The following is a 14,112-nucleotide window of genomic DNA, read 5'->3' as shown; positions in this document are numbered from 1 at the left end:
AATCAGACCACCAAGTATCTTCACCAAGAAAATCGCAACGCCGAAGGGAAATTTCAGCATGCTACACTGCCCAAAAGGAAGCCAAGGCAGCTGTCCTCAGATAGGGAGAAAACTGGCTAGTGTCAGTGCATCCCAGTGGGACAACACAACTAATTCCAAAGCCTGTCTTGCCAGAGCCCTCTGAAACGTCAATGAGGGACAATTGTAAATTGAAAGTTCATCTCGGTAGAATATAGAAAAAAGTTAGGAATGAGAATGGAGGTGGCAGTTAAAGGCTTTTTTCCCCAAAAGGCCAATGCTCTCAATTTAATGAAAAATCCAAGAGCTTACTCTAAACTAGCAAAATTGAGGGACCTGTTATGGCCTGCTCCTGGTAAACACACACACACACACACACACACACACACACACACCTCCAGCTCTGACAGTTACACTGAGGTAATTGTATAAGTCAGGGTTCTCAAGGAACAGAACTTATAGAAAAAAAGATATACGTATGTATATACATAAAATACACATTCATAAACATATGGCTTACGGGCTGAGGCTCAGCTAGGTCCAACAATGCCTGTCTACCAATCTAAGGTCCAAGAATCCTAGCACAGTCCACAAGGCCGGATGTCTCAACTGGTCTTTGCTATGCGCTGGAATCCCCAATAAGCGGCCTGTAATGCCAGTGAAGGGCAGACTTGCCATCCGGAGCAAGCCGGCAAAGAGCAAGGCTGCGCAGGTGTGGCCGGATTAAAGGTGGGTTTTTCCACCTCAAAAGATTGAGATTAAGGGGGCTGGAGAGATGGCTCAGAGGTTAAGAGCACTGGCTGCTCTTCCAAAGGTCCTGAGTTCAATTCCCAGCAACCACATGGTGGCTCACAGCCATCTATAGTGAAGGAGTACATGCAGGCAGAACACTGTATAAATAATAAATCAATCTTTAAGGAAAAAAAAAGATCGAGATTAAAAGTGGTTCTTCTTGCCTCACAGTAACTATAACTAAGGACAAATCTGAAGAAAGAGTCCTCGAAACAGTTCTGGTCTATGGTGTCTTCACACACATAAGAGACAAGGCCCCCACCACCCCAGCCTTGAAGGTGATGACAGAAGCAGTGACATAAGAACTAATCGAACAGGCAGCGTTTGAGCATCTGCTGTGTGTAAGGCGCTGATGGGCTCTGGAGGTATACAAAAGATCAGGCCAGCTCGAGCAGCAACGGCGCAAACAAGAAAGCAAAGGGGGCAACTCGCGACAACTGCTCGTGGGGACACGGCAGGAAGGAGAAAGCCAACTCCTGAGTGGGTACATTAGAAAGATCGGGGGCCTAGAGCGAAAGGGAGCAGTATCCTTGCGGTAACCTGCACCGCGTTAACGCAAAGTATTAAATGGGGGAGGGGGGGCGCGCGAATCACAACCTGGGATTCTAAAAGTCTGAAGGAAAACCACAACAGACTTCTGCCAAGTCCAGAGCAAAGCGGAACATTCGTGTTTATAAAGCAGCTAAAGGCGAGGACAGCGCCCTAAGCACCGGCAACCGCCCGGTAGCCAGGACACAGAAGGTAAAGAGATGGCTGGAGCACAGCGTTCGTCCACACAGGCTTAGCTGTGTCCTGGAGCTCTCTAACCGCCAAAGGAAGCCATCTCACTTTAAGTCCATAAATAGGTGCCCAGACGCAACAGTCTAGAACACGGAAGAAACCGGGCCCAGAGGCCGACTTCCATTACCCTAGCTTAAAAGTAACCCCGAGAAACTAAGGAGGGTGCCTGGGTCTCCACAGCCAAACCACAAGGGAACTCAAAACCGCAAAGGCTTAAAATTAATGAAATGGAGCAACTTTGGGATAGGAACTAGAAACTAATGCAAGTGGGCAAAGCTCTCTCCTGATTTGAGGGGGCGCCCTCTGCAACAGGGTTTAAAGAACAAAAGGGCCAGCGTCCGGCTGATTGGGGGCCCCAGGGGCCCTCTACTTGGCGCTGGTGTACTTGGTGACGGCTTTGGTGCCCTCCGACACGGCGTGCTTAGCCAGTTCTCCCGGCGGCAGCAGGCGCACTGCAGTCTGGATCTCTCGCGACCTAATGGTAGCACGCTTGTTGTAGTGCGCCAGGCGGGAAGCCTCGTTAGCGATCCGCTCGAAGATCTTACTGATGAACGAGCTCATGATGTCCATGGCCTTGGATGAAACGCCCGTGTCGGGGTGCACCTGCTTTAGCACTTTGTACACGGAGATGGAGTAACTCTACTTGCGGCTGCGCTTGCGCCTCTTGCCGTCTCTCTTTTGCGCCTTGGACACAGCCCTCTTGGAGCCCTTCTTGGGAGGCGGAGCAGACTTGGCCGGCTCTGGCATGACTGAAAATAAATACTGGAGGACGGCCTACTGAGTAGAAAAACAAGTGGGGACCCAGAAGCCTGAGCCCTTTATAACCACCTTATGCAAATTGGGCCTCAAAATACTTGTCATTTCCATTGGTCCATACGCGAAACTTGCGTTTTCAGTACAAGCCTACGTAATAAAGGCTCTAAAATTTCAGATTTCATTGGACTTCTCTGGGAGGGGCAGTAAGGACCAATGAAAACCTCCCTCCTGACTCCACCCCTAGGAACGCTTATAAAGATCTTAGAGGCGAGCTGACCAAGTTTCATAGTTGTTCAGTAACGCTGGTCTAGTCATATACTAAGTTATGTCCGGCCGAGGCAAACAAGGTGGCAAGGCCCGCGCCAAGGCCAAGTCGCGGTCGTCCCGCGCCGGCCTGCAGTTCCCGGTGGGGCGCGTGCACCGGCTGCTGCGCAAGGGCAACTACGCGGAGCGCGTGGGCGCCGGCGCCCCGGTGTACATGGCGGCGGTGCTGGAGTACCTGACGGCCGAGATCCTGGAGCTGGCGGGCAACGCGGCCCGCGACAACAAGAAGACGCGCATCATCCCGCGCCACCTGCAGCTGGCCATCCGCAACGACGAGGAGCTCAACAAGCTCCTGGGCAAAGTGACGATCGCGCAGGGCGGCGTCCTGCCCAACATCCAGGCCGTGCTGCTGCCCAAGAAGACCGAGAGCCACCATAAGGCGAAGGGCAAGTGAGGCGGCTCCGTGTGTGTATATGTGTCTATATATGCCCGCAAACCCCAAAGGCTCTTTTCAGAGCCACCAGGTCTTCAAAGGAAAGAGCTAACACGCTTTTGTGGCCAGCCCTTTGGTGGTTCTAAGAGAACCTTTTTGAGTGGAAGAGGGGTGTTTTAGTAGTTATTTGCTCTTGCCATGCTTATGGCTCTCGGTCTTCTTGGGCAGCAGCACGGCCTGCGCGATGATGATTCCTCCTAGTAACTTGTTGAGCTCCGGTGCGCGCGCTCCACCGGGAACCGCGGGCCTTGCCTCGGCCAGACACTATGGCGGGATAGGCAATAACTGCTGCTTTTTTTTTTTTCTTCCCTCCCAAGTAAAACGGTATGGAAAGGTTGAAGATATTTGGTGTCATTTATAACTCCCATCCCCCCACGAGCCAATGGGAAAGCAAAGGCTAGACTCAATGGTTTAACATCCTGCAGTACCGGAAATGACAAGTTTTTTTTTTTTTTTTAAGGAATTTACCAATCGATGGAAGCCACACTGAAGCTCCTTATTTATATAGCAGGATTTTTTTTTTTTAAGGCAGAGGAATTCGCGAGGTGTTTAGTGTGGTAACTTACAGGGGTTTGTTTTGCTTGCCCAGTTTAGAGCTGGAAAATCTGAAAGACTCCCCGAGAGCACAAACGGCAACACTCCGAATTATGGGATTCTGCTCTAGATTTAAATTATTCCCTGAGTCTCACCTTTCCCGTCTCACATAGGCAACCTCCGTGGAGAAACTAGGGAGGTCGCCTCCCTTCCGTTCCTTAGCCTGGTCAGTGGCTCGCCGCGTCCCCATCCTCATCCCTGGTTCTCTGAGTCGCTTCTCGCAGGGCTAGACGACATTGCCTCCTCCTCTTCGGCCTCTAGGAGGCGTCTGTCTCCACGTCACTTGTTCCCCTGGCTTTCGAGATGTCCTCCTTTGATCCCCGATTTTCTTTACTCTGCTTCCGTCCTCCAACCCCACCCCTCTCCCCCGTCCAAATCCACGAGTTCAGCCGAACTATCTGATCCCAGCTCTAAACTCTGGACAGGTTTACAGCTAATCCAGATTCTCCTCACAAGCTCAGGCTGCCGATCAAACGCTTACCAGATGCTTAACTCGTTTGTCTTCAACAAGCGTCATCTGAGCCTGAACTCCGCATTTCTTTGCCCTCTCCCAAGAATTGCGCCCACAAACTTTCGGGTACCAAGATCGGATCCAATCTTGCCTTTGACACTACATCGTAAACTGCCGTTTACTTCCTTAACATAAACCCACCCGTGTCTACTTCGAATTCCTCCCTAAGATTCCAGAGAATATAAATCATCAACTGGATTCATATTCCGAATGAACAGTTTTGTCTGCAGACCGGCTAGAGCGATTGTCCCGCCAACCCCACGCCGACCTCTACCCCTGAACCTTTTAAAAATCTTTCTGGAAACCCTGTGTCTTCCCAGTGTCCCGTCCGTGGCCAGCAAAACTCTCGCCCTTTGCTTGGTAATCCTATGAAGGCAGGATGATTATTAGAGAAAATAATAGAGTTCAGTTCTATCTTTTAGGGTTCTTCGAATATTCTTTCGCACCCTCATTTCTTTTGGGGTTTATTTTTATCTGTGTATATGGATGTTTTGTCTCTGCCGGGTGCTGGTGGTGGGCAGGGCCTCAAATCCCCTGGGACTGGACAGCTGTTAGCCAACATGTGGGTGCTGGGAATGGAACCTGGGTCCTCACTGACTAATGAACCATCTCTAGGCCCTCAATCAGCACCACTGACCAATGAGCACCGCTGGCCAATGAATATACAGGTCACTAAAGCCAGTACAAAGGGGTCCATGATGACATGTCTAGAAATGGCAGAAGGCTAGTGAACTGGGTGAATTAAATTAGTCAATTTTTGTTTGTTTTTACAAGACAAGGTTTCTCTGTGTAGCCTTGGCTGTCCTAAAACTTGCTTTGTAGATCATGCTGGCCTTGAACCTGCCACCTGCCTCTGCTTCCCAAGTGCTGGATTTAAAAGCCTGCACCACCACCACCACCACCACCAGGAAGTTAATAGCCACATGCAGAAATTAGTCCTGGGGAAAATATTGTTCTATGCTTGGGGAATGCCCAAATCCAGCCACAGAGTGAGGTCACAAGCCTAATCCCAGTGTTTAGAAGGCTGGGGTATGAGGATTGCCAAGAGTTCAAGACTAGGGCCGGTCTTGAACTAAAAGAAAGGAACTAAAAGCCTTGAGCTGGGGAAAAAAAAAAAAGTAGATTGAAGGTGTTTCTTTCCTAAGTGAAATGTAATATAATTCAGAAAATCATTCTAACCCATCCTGATTGTTTCCTTTTAGAAAATGAATGAAGTTTACAGGAAGGGTCTGACTCACAGAGTCACGGGTGGCACTTGCGGTGGGAATATGGTTTCTCCAGTGCTGACCATATATATAGAGAGAACACTGCTGCCCTTGCAGAGGCATTGGGTTCAGTCCTAAGCACCCCCATGTGTCAGGGGACCCCTGCGCCCCACAGCCAGGAAGACAAAACACTCAGCCACAAAGCACAAATCAAGGTGGTAGCACGTGCCTGTAAGCCTGTCACTCCGTAGGCAGAGACAGGCACAACTCTGTGAGTTCGAAGCCAGCCTGGTCTACAGAGCAAATTCTAGGACAGCCAAGGCCACGCAGAGAAACCTCAGAGGGAAAACGGTGGAAACAGGAGGCTGAGAGAAGGAGAACCTGCTGTGGGAAACGTTTCTACTTCTGGTAGCTGCCCTTTCCCTCTACTCCTAAATCCCAGGGTAGTCTGTTAGCGTCAAATACCACTATGCAGGTTCTAACAGGGTCAACTTTTTTTTTTTTTTTTTTTTTTTTTTTTGGTTTTTCGAGACAGGGTTTCTCTGTGTAGCCTTGGCCATCCTGGACTCACTTTGTAGACCAGGCTGGCCTCGAACTCACAGCGATCCACCTGCCTCTGCCTCCCGAGTGCTGGGATTAAAGGCGTGAGCCACCACGCCCGGCACAGGGTCAGCTTTTGAGACATTTGGGGGGATGAGAACAAAACCCAGATATCAGGGACACACACACACACCACACACACACACACACGCTCACCACACACACACACACACACACCACACACACACACACACACACACACACACACTTCCCTGGCACCTTGTAGGGCCAATGAACCCCCTTTCCTCAGACCTCTGATTTTCTTTTTTGTTTTGTTTTGTTTTGTTTTCGAGACAGGGTTTCTCTGTGTAGCCTTGGCTGTCCTGGACTCACTTTGTAGACCAGGCTGGCCTCGAACTCACAGCGATCCGCCTGTCTCTGCCTCCTGAGGGCTGGGATTAAAGACGTGCGCCACCATGCCCAGCTCGACCTCTGGTTTTCTTATTAGTGACATATATTATGAAGAATTCTGAACCCGAATATGATAAGCCCCATGCTAGAGGCTATCTACAAAGTGGGCTTTATCTGTTTTCTTTATCTGTTTGCCAGATAAAGAAGAGTGGGCTGGGGGTGGGGTTAAGCACTTGTTGAAGATCACCTAGTCACTCATTAACCCCAAGTTTTTCAAACTCAGACTATACTCTTTATGACGTCATTCATCGCCTTTCACTAACCAGATATTAGGCATAATAAAGCCACTTGTCCACCGTTACTTTCCTCACCTATAAAAGAGAATTATTTTGAAACTTTAAGTTCCACACAAAACCTTATTAGATAAGTCTACACAGGCCAGTGGTTTGCTGTTCGCTAGACTCTATGCCTTGCGTTTTAACTGGAGCCTTCGTAGGACAGACAGAACAGGCTGTTTGTAAACTGTACACCATCACTAACGGGCTGCCTCTTGTTTCCTTCAATACCTCTGGGATTATTTGCCAAAGGCAGATGAGTGCCTTTTCAAAAAGTTTGGTTAGGCAAAAATTTACTTAGTACTCTACCTCGATTCAGTCTGCTCCCTCCCCTGCCCTCCCCCTTTCCTTCCCCTCCCCCCTCTAAGCATGGCAGTCCATTCAGTTGGTTTCATCTCTCTCGTACTATGTACACAATGCTCTGTCCGCATGTACACACGCAGGCCAGAAGGGGGCACCAGATCTCATTATAGATGGTTGTGACCCACCCTGTGGTTGCTGGGAATTGAACTCAGGACCTTTGCAAGAGCAGTCAGTCAATGCTCTTAACCTCTGCGCCATCTCTCCAGCCCCACCTTTCCGGTTTCAACCCCACTTCCACATGAACACTCTGGGAGTGTGCACTTACTTCTGTTCGCATCCTAGTCACAGCACTTGCCCCTCTGCCTTTTTTTTTTTTTTTTTTTTTTTTTTAATTTCACCTCCATGTCCTCTTCACATTTGTACCCATATTTACTGATTCCCTCTACCCGGCTTACACTGCGCAATTAGCTATTTTCCTGTAAATTAATTAAACAATACTTTTAGAGAATCCATGCTTTTTTTCTCCCTATGATGTTTGTTTTTATTCCACACTTTCCAAATGCCACCAAATGCTGGACTGTAGGTCAGCTGGTAGAGTGCTGCCTAGCATGCACCAGGCACTAGCACCCCAAAAAATGGACATGGTGGTTCACTCCTGCGGTGTTAGCAAGACAGGAGGTGGAGGCAGAAGGAAGAGAATTTCACAGTCGCCCTTTGGCTACAAGTTTGAAGCAAACCTGGGATGGATGAGAGCCTCGCCTCTTAAAAATAGTGTGGGAGCTGATGAGAGATGCTCCTGCCATAAAAACCTAGAAGCGTACAAAGGCAGCTGGAAGAGAGACGTTTTCTTCAGTTCTGGGGCCACGGACTCGTTTCCTGTCCCTGTGAATAACCCCTCATCCTTGCAATAGTAATTAAACTCGGTGGGTTGTAAGAGGGGGGGAAAAAAAGACATGAAAAGATAGTAAAGGTTTGAATACACATAAACATTTACAGGAGGGAGATTGGAATAGTGGTGCCCTGTGGGCCAGTGGTATTGACTTCCCTGGGTGCCTTCTGAAAGGCTGGAGGCTTCCTCTCCTTCTAGAGAAACTACCCTGCACAGTTAAGATTCCTAAGTTTAGTGTGTGCGAATTATACCCCAGTGAGCAGGAAAGCCAGAGAACAGATAATAAAGTGCTGGCCACCCCAACCCTCAGGTTACAAGTCTGTGTAGTTTCTCAGGGCGTAAGGCCTCACAAAACCTTCATCTGCCCAGGACAGACCCCTCAGCAAATAACAGCTATTATTACAACTCTGATTTTATTAAAAGCAAAGATGAGAGGCTTACTATATACACAGGTTGTGCTTAGGGTTTTTTTTTTTTTTTCTTTTAAAAGGAATAAGCAAAAAATTAAATTAACCATTTGAACTTGTCAAGCTCAGCCCACTTGTATGTATGTGGTATAACTATTAGTGACTGTGGGTGCACATTTGGACATATTTGTTTCTCTTTACTTAATATGCTTCTTTTACTCATTTATTTGTATTGAGTGACTTTTGGCCATTACATATTTGTGGTTACCCAAAGTTAAGCTTCCTCTTGAAGTGCTAAAATGATCCAGTATCCTAAGCCTTCAAAGAAGAAAAACACCATCGTAGCTCCACAAATTTTTCTCTGCAAATGTAGTCGTAATAATAACGTTGGCCCATTGCAATCATGCTTGGCTAAGTTATCCACCCAGTACATCTTTTGGTTGTTAAGGCGGGTCTTGCTGTATTGCCCCGTCTGGCCCCAGACTCTCCGTCATCTCCCCTTTCCCCATGCCGCCACATGCAAGGTGTTTCCCCTGACATATCTTACTGAACACCTACACGCGCTAACCGGGAACTTGGCCTCACGCATACAGAACAGTGTCGACACCATGGCCTCTGCCTGGAGGCCTCTTTCCGAGCGGTTACTTGTCTGGTGGTCATCTCCACGGCTGCGCTTTCTCAGCACTCCCTGCCTTGTGGGTTAGCAAGTCTACAGAGCACGGGGCCATGTGAGTGAGACCGTCCAGGGCCTTTGAATCCATAACCGCCTCTCTGTGGTGTGTTCTGCCTTCACTCAAATTCTTTACAATATTCACAGAGGCCTCCCACACACCCCTGGCTGCCTCAGATGCATTCCTCACACACTGCTCAGGAGTTGTTCAAGCAAACATTTTCGTCCTTTTTTCTGTCCTTCCTGTGTGGTTCTGTAGTGGGCCTGGGGTCCTTCAGAGATTCGCCAGTCTGACCATTAGTAAGTTGTAATGACCAGGCTTTTATGCAGATGCTTGGGCCAGGCTTACACCTGGGCTTGGGAGTCCCCAGTGCAGCCCTGAGCCCTGTGAGTCAGAAGGTTATGTAGGCTAAGAACTTGAAGTTACAACCTATTCATGTGCGAGCACGAGGCTGCGTTCTGCTTTTCAAAGTCTTGGTTACCCGGAACAAAACAAGCTTCTGTTTGCAGAAGCAGAAACAGCCGCTAACCTAGTGACCTTGCATGAACCACAGTCTGGTTAAAATTGCACAAGACCAAACAATTAACAAATAGACCCCTTAGCAGCCTTCGCACTTGAAGTCCAGTCCTGCTGTATGCTTCCCTTAAGCACAGTGATTACAGTTAAATATAAAGTTAGCCATCACAATTCTTTTTTGACTTGATTTCTCTTCAGGTGATTTCATACCCCACCACACACCACACACACACACCACACACCACACACACACACACCACACACACACACCACACACACACACACACACACCACACACACACAACACACTACACACACACCGACACACAGCACACACACACCACACACCACACACACACACACCACACACCACACCACACGCACAACACACACAGCCACACCACCACACCACCACACAACACCACACACACACACACACACACACACACCCCCACACCACCGACACACACACACACACACACCAACACACAACACACACAGCACACAACACACACACACACCACACACACACACCACACACACACACACACCACACACACACACACACACACCACCACACACACACCACACACCACACACACACACACACACACACACACACACACCACACCACACACACACACCACACACACACACACACACCACACACACACACACACACACCCACACACACCACACACCACACACCACCACACACAACACACACACCACACAACACCACACACCCACACACCACACACACCACACACCAACACACACACACACACACACACCACACCACACCCACACACACACACAACACACACACACACACACGCACCACACCACCACACACACACACCACACACACACACCACACACACACCCACACCACACACACACACCACACACACACACCACACACACACCACACACACACACCACACACACCACACACCACACACACCACACACACACACCACACACACACCACACACACACCACACACACACACACCACAACACACACACACAACACCACACACACCACACACACACACACACAACACACACCACACACACACCACAGCACCACACACACACACACACACACACACACACACACCCACACCCACACACCACCACACACACACACACACAACACACACACCACCACCACCACACACACCACACAACCACAAGAACACACACACACACACCACACAACACCCACACACGCGACACACCACAACACGACACCACACACCACCACCCACACCAACACACACACCAACACACACACACACACCACCACACACCACACACACACACAACACAACACCACACACCACACACACACACCACACACACGACGAACACACACCACAACACACAACACACCACACACACCACACACCACACACACATACTACACACTACACACACACACACCACACACACACACACCCCACACACACCCACACACACACACACACACACACACACACACACCACACACACACACACCCAAACACACCCACACCGTACACACCACACACCACAGACACACACGACACACCCACCACACACACACACAACACACCACACACACCACCACACACACACACCGACACACCGAACACAGCACACACACACACCACACACACCACACAACACACCACACACACAACCACACACACAACCACACACACCACACAGCACACACCACACACCACCACACACACGACCACACACACAGCACCACAGCCACAACACAAACACACACACACACACACACACACACACACACACCAACACCACACACCACGACAACAGCACAACCCACCACACACACACACCACCAGCCACACACAGAACACACACACAACACCACACACACACCACACACAAAACACCACACCACACACAAACACACACACCACACCCAGATCACCACACCACACCGCACACAACACACACACACCACACAGCAACCACACCCAAACACACACCACACCCACACCACAAACCCCAGCACACCACAACACACACACCACGAACACCACACATCACACACAAGAGCACCACACAACCCCACACACACACACCACCACACACACACACAGCCCCACACACACACACACACCACACACAGACACACACACTCACACACCACCAGCACCACACAACACACACACACACAACACCACACACACACACCCACGACACACACACACCACACACACAACACACACCATCTCATCCCTGATACCATAACCTTTATTCGAACTAGGACCCTTATATATCCCTCCCAGTTCTCCCAATGTCTAGAACTAGTTTACCAAAACCTTATAATAAACAAAACAGCGGGTTTCTGGATAGATGGTCATATGGTTAAGAGCACTGGTTTGCCCTCCAGATTCTGAGTTAATTCCAGCACCCACACGGTGGCTTCTACAGCCATCTGTAATGAGTCTGGTGCCTTTGGCTGCGTTGTACAAGGCAGGCAGAGCACTATATACAAAAATAAATAACACAAAATCTTTTATTTCTAAAGAAGAAGAAAGACAGAAAAAATGAACAACAGAGTTACCACGCACTCACATGTCACTGCGTCCTTCCCCCCTTTCCTCAAGAGAGCATCCCAGATGCTCAGTTGAGACCGCAGAACACTAAGATGCGCACCTCCACGTGTAAACCCAGCCATCCTCAAGGGATTGGATTCTACTCCTGGGCACCAAGTTGCTCAAGTGGCGTGTGAACCGGTATAGTATTTCTGTCATTTCTTTTTGTTTTGCTTTGAAGGGATGGGTTAGGGTTAGGGCTTTGTGCACAGTATTGTATAGTGTGCACCACACGCCTCCGGCTTTTTTGCGTTTGGGTGTGGGTTTGGGTGTGCAGGGGGGGGCTGTGGTGTGGGATGTTGGAGTTCAGGAGGTGGGGTGTTGTAGGGAGGGGGTGGTGTGTAGACTCCCTAGAAGCCAGTAGATGTTATAGACTGTCTTTTTTTGGTTGTTTGGTGGTCGGCGTGCGTTTTGTTGTGGTGGTGGGTTGTGTGGTGTGATGGTGGGTGGGGGGGTTGGTGTGGGGTTTTATTTTTCGAATGCAATATAACGACTTTCCGTCACACGTACGACCCATGCCAATCCGTTTTGTTAAGCATAGCGATAGACTAAAGCTATAGAAATAAAACGAGACTGTGAGGGTCTTCAACCGTTAGGAGATTTGGTGGGCGAGATCGGGACAGAGGTAGTTTTAAGGCGCCTGCGGCATCGTATTTGGGCGGTGGGGAGGATGAGGTTAGACGGGAGGTCATGGCTGTGATAGTACCTGTGAGAGGGTGGGTTTCATGATGTGGCACGATCTCGTTAGAGGGGGTGTTCTTGCGGTTTGTCTGTCTTTTCGGTTTGTGTGTTTTGGTTTCGTTGTTTGGTTGTTTTTCCTGATTATTGACGTTGCGGGCGATGTAAATAGATATAAGATGTGGGTCGAGGCGTGAGAGTAGACCGTGTTTTCGAAGGTGGAGAGAGGAGGGGGGAGGTGGGATATTATAGAGGAGGAGTAAATGTATAGGGGAGGGGATTAAGGAAAGATCGTATGACAAAGAAGAAAAGAAAATAAACCCAGGGTTTGTAAAGTATTGGTGTCGGGGGGTATGAAAAACGACTACTTACGTGGACAAAGAACCTAACCAAGAAAAGACACCATACAGACGAAGTACGGCAACAGCAGGTAAGGAGCCCATAAAACCCGGTTGTTGGACTATGGAGTGATTTATCAAGTAGACCAGTAAGTAGGCCAAATAGTGGAATTTTTACACACGTGAAGTTAGCCGTCAGATGAATCATATACAGTTGTCTGCGCAGAGCCGTGTTGTTTGGTCTCATTGCAGAGGTCTCTGGCATCAGTGTCCTGTTAGTCCATTTTTGCGGCATGTCCTCCTAATGTAAATCGCAGTAAAAATGTACAAGACGCAGGTGATAAGAACGTTGGAGGGAAATCGAGGAGAATTCGACAGTGGATGGTTGCTAAAGGGAGGTGAAGAGACGTTCCTGACACCGAGAGAGTGAGAGTCGCGATGGAGTGAAAACATGAAAAAAGTAAAAAGAAACAGAAGAGGGTGGAATGAGAGAGTGTGCGCCAAAATGTCGACGCCTACACTGGCGTGAGAGAGTATGGCGGCGATCTGCGCGCTACGTAGAGTTTCCACAAAACAACACAGTACTAATGGGGAATGAGTTGGATGGGTGCATCATCATATAGGTGAGGATTGAGCTAGCATACAAAAGGAAGATATTAGTGGTAGATGAGAGACTACGAGAGAAAAAAGACCTGGGGCTGTGAGGGGGGCGAATGGATGTGGGTCGAGGTGGGGCATGCCGACGAGAGAAGGGAGAAAAATAAAGGCAAAATCAATTGCATTTCAATTTATTGCCCATTGGATGGCTGATGTTGGGGGGGTGTTTGGTACAAAGATAAATATGGTGAGAACCAAAAACCAAAAACAAACAGATAATCACAACCCCAAACCACAGCACAAAACAAAAAACAAACAAACAATACATATAGAACTATCGTAAAGACAGGCACGCAAAAACCACAAAAAATAGATTTAAGACGCACAAGTA

The 14,112-nt window shown here is 48.8% G+C and overlaps 1 protein-coding gene and 1 pseudogene across 1 annotated transcript; one reads left to right on the top strand and one right to left on the bottom strand.

The window, feature by feature from the left end:
* Positions 1–1,954: 1,954 nt before the first annotated feature.
* LOC127198984 (histone H2B type 1-K-like) lies at positions 1,955–2,337 on the bottom strand (annotated as a pseudogene).
* A 302-nt stretch (positions 2,338–2,639) lies between these two features.
* Positions 2,640–3,079, top strand: LOC127198982 (histone H2A type 2-A). The gene has a single exon (XM_051156892.1). It carries the CDS (start codon positions 2,672–2,674, stop codon positions 3,062–3,064), a length of 393 nt encoding a protein of 130 aa, XP_051012849.1. The 5' UTR covers positions 2,640–2,671; the 3' UTR covers positions 3,065–3,079.
* The last annotated feature ends 11,033 nt before the right edge of the window (positions 3,080–14,112 follow it).

The sequence above is a fragment of the Acomys russatus genome, chromosome 15 (assembly GCF_903995435.1).
Source record: "Acomys russatus chromosome 15, mAcoRus1.1, whole genome shotgun sequence".
In the NCBI taxonomy this organism is placed as follows: domain Eukaryota; kingdom Metazoa; phylum Chordata; class Mammalia; order Rodentia; family Muridae; genus Acomys; species Acomys russatus.
The sequence above is the reverse complement of the archived record's forward strand: the minus strand, read 5'-3'. Positions and strand labels throughout refer to the sequence as shown.

What these genes read in the sequence shown, in the direction of transcription:
- LOC127198982 (XM_051156892.1), top strand. Translation starts at nt 2,672, where the DNA reads ATGTCCGGCCGAGGCAAACAAGGTGGCAAGGCCCGCGCCAAGGCCAAG.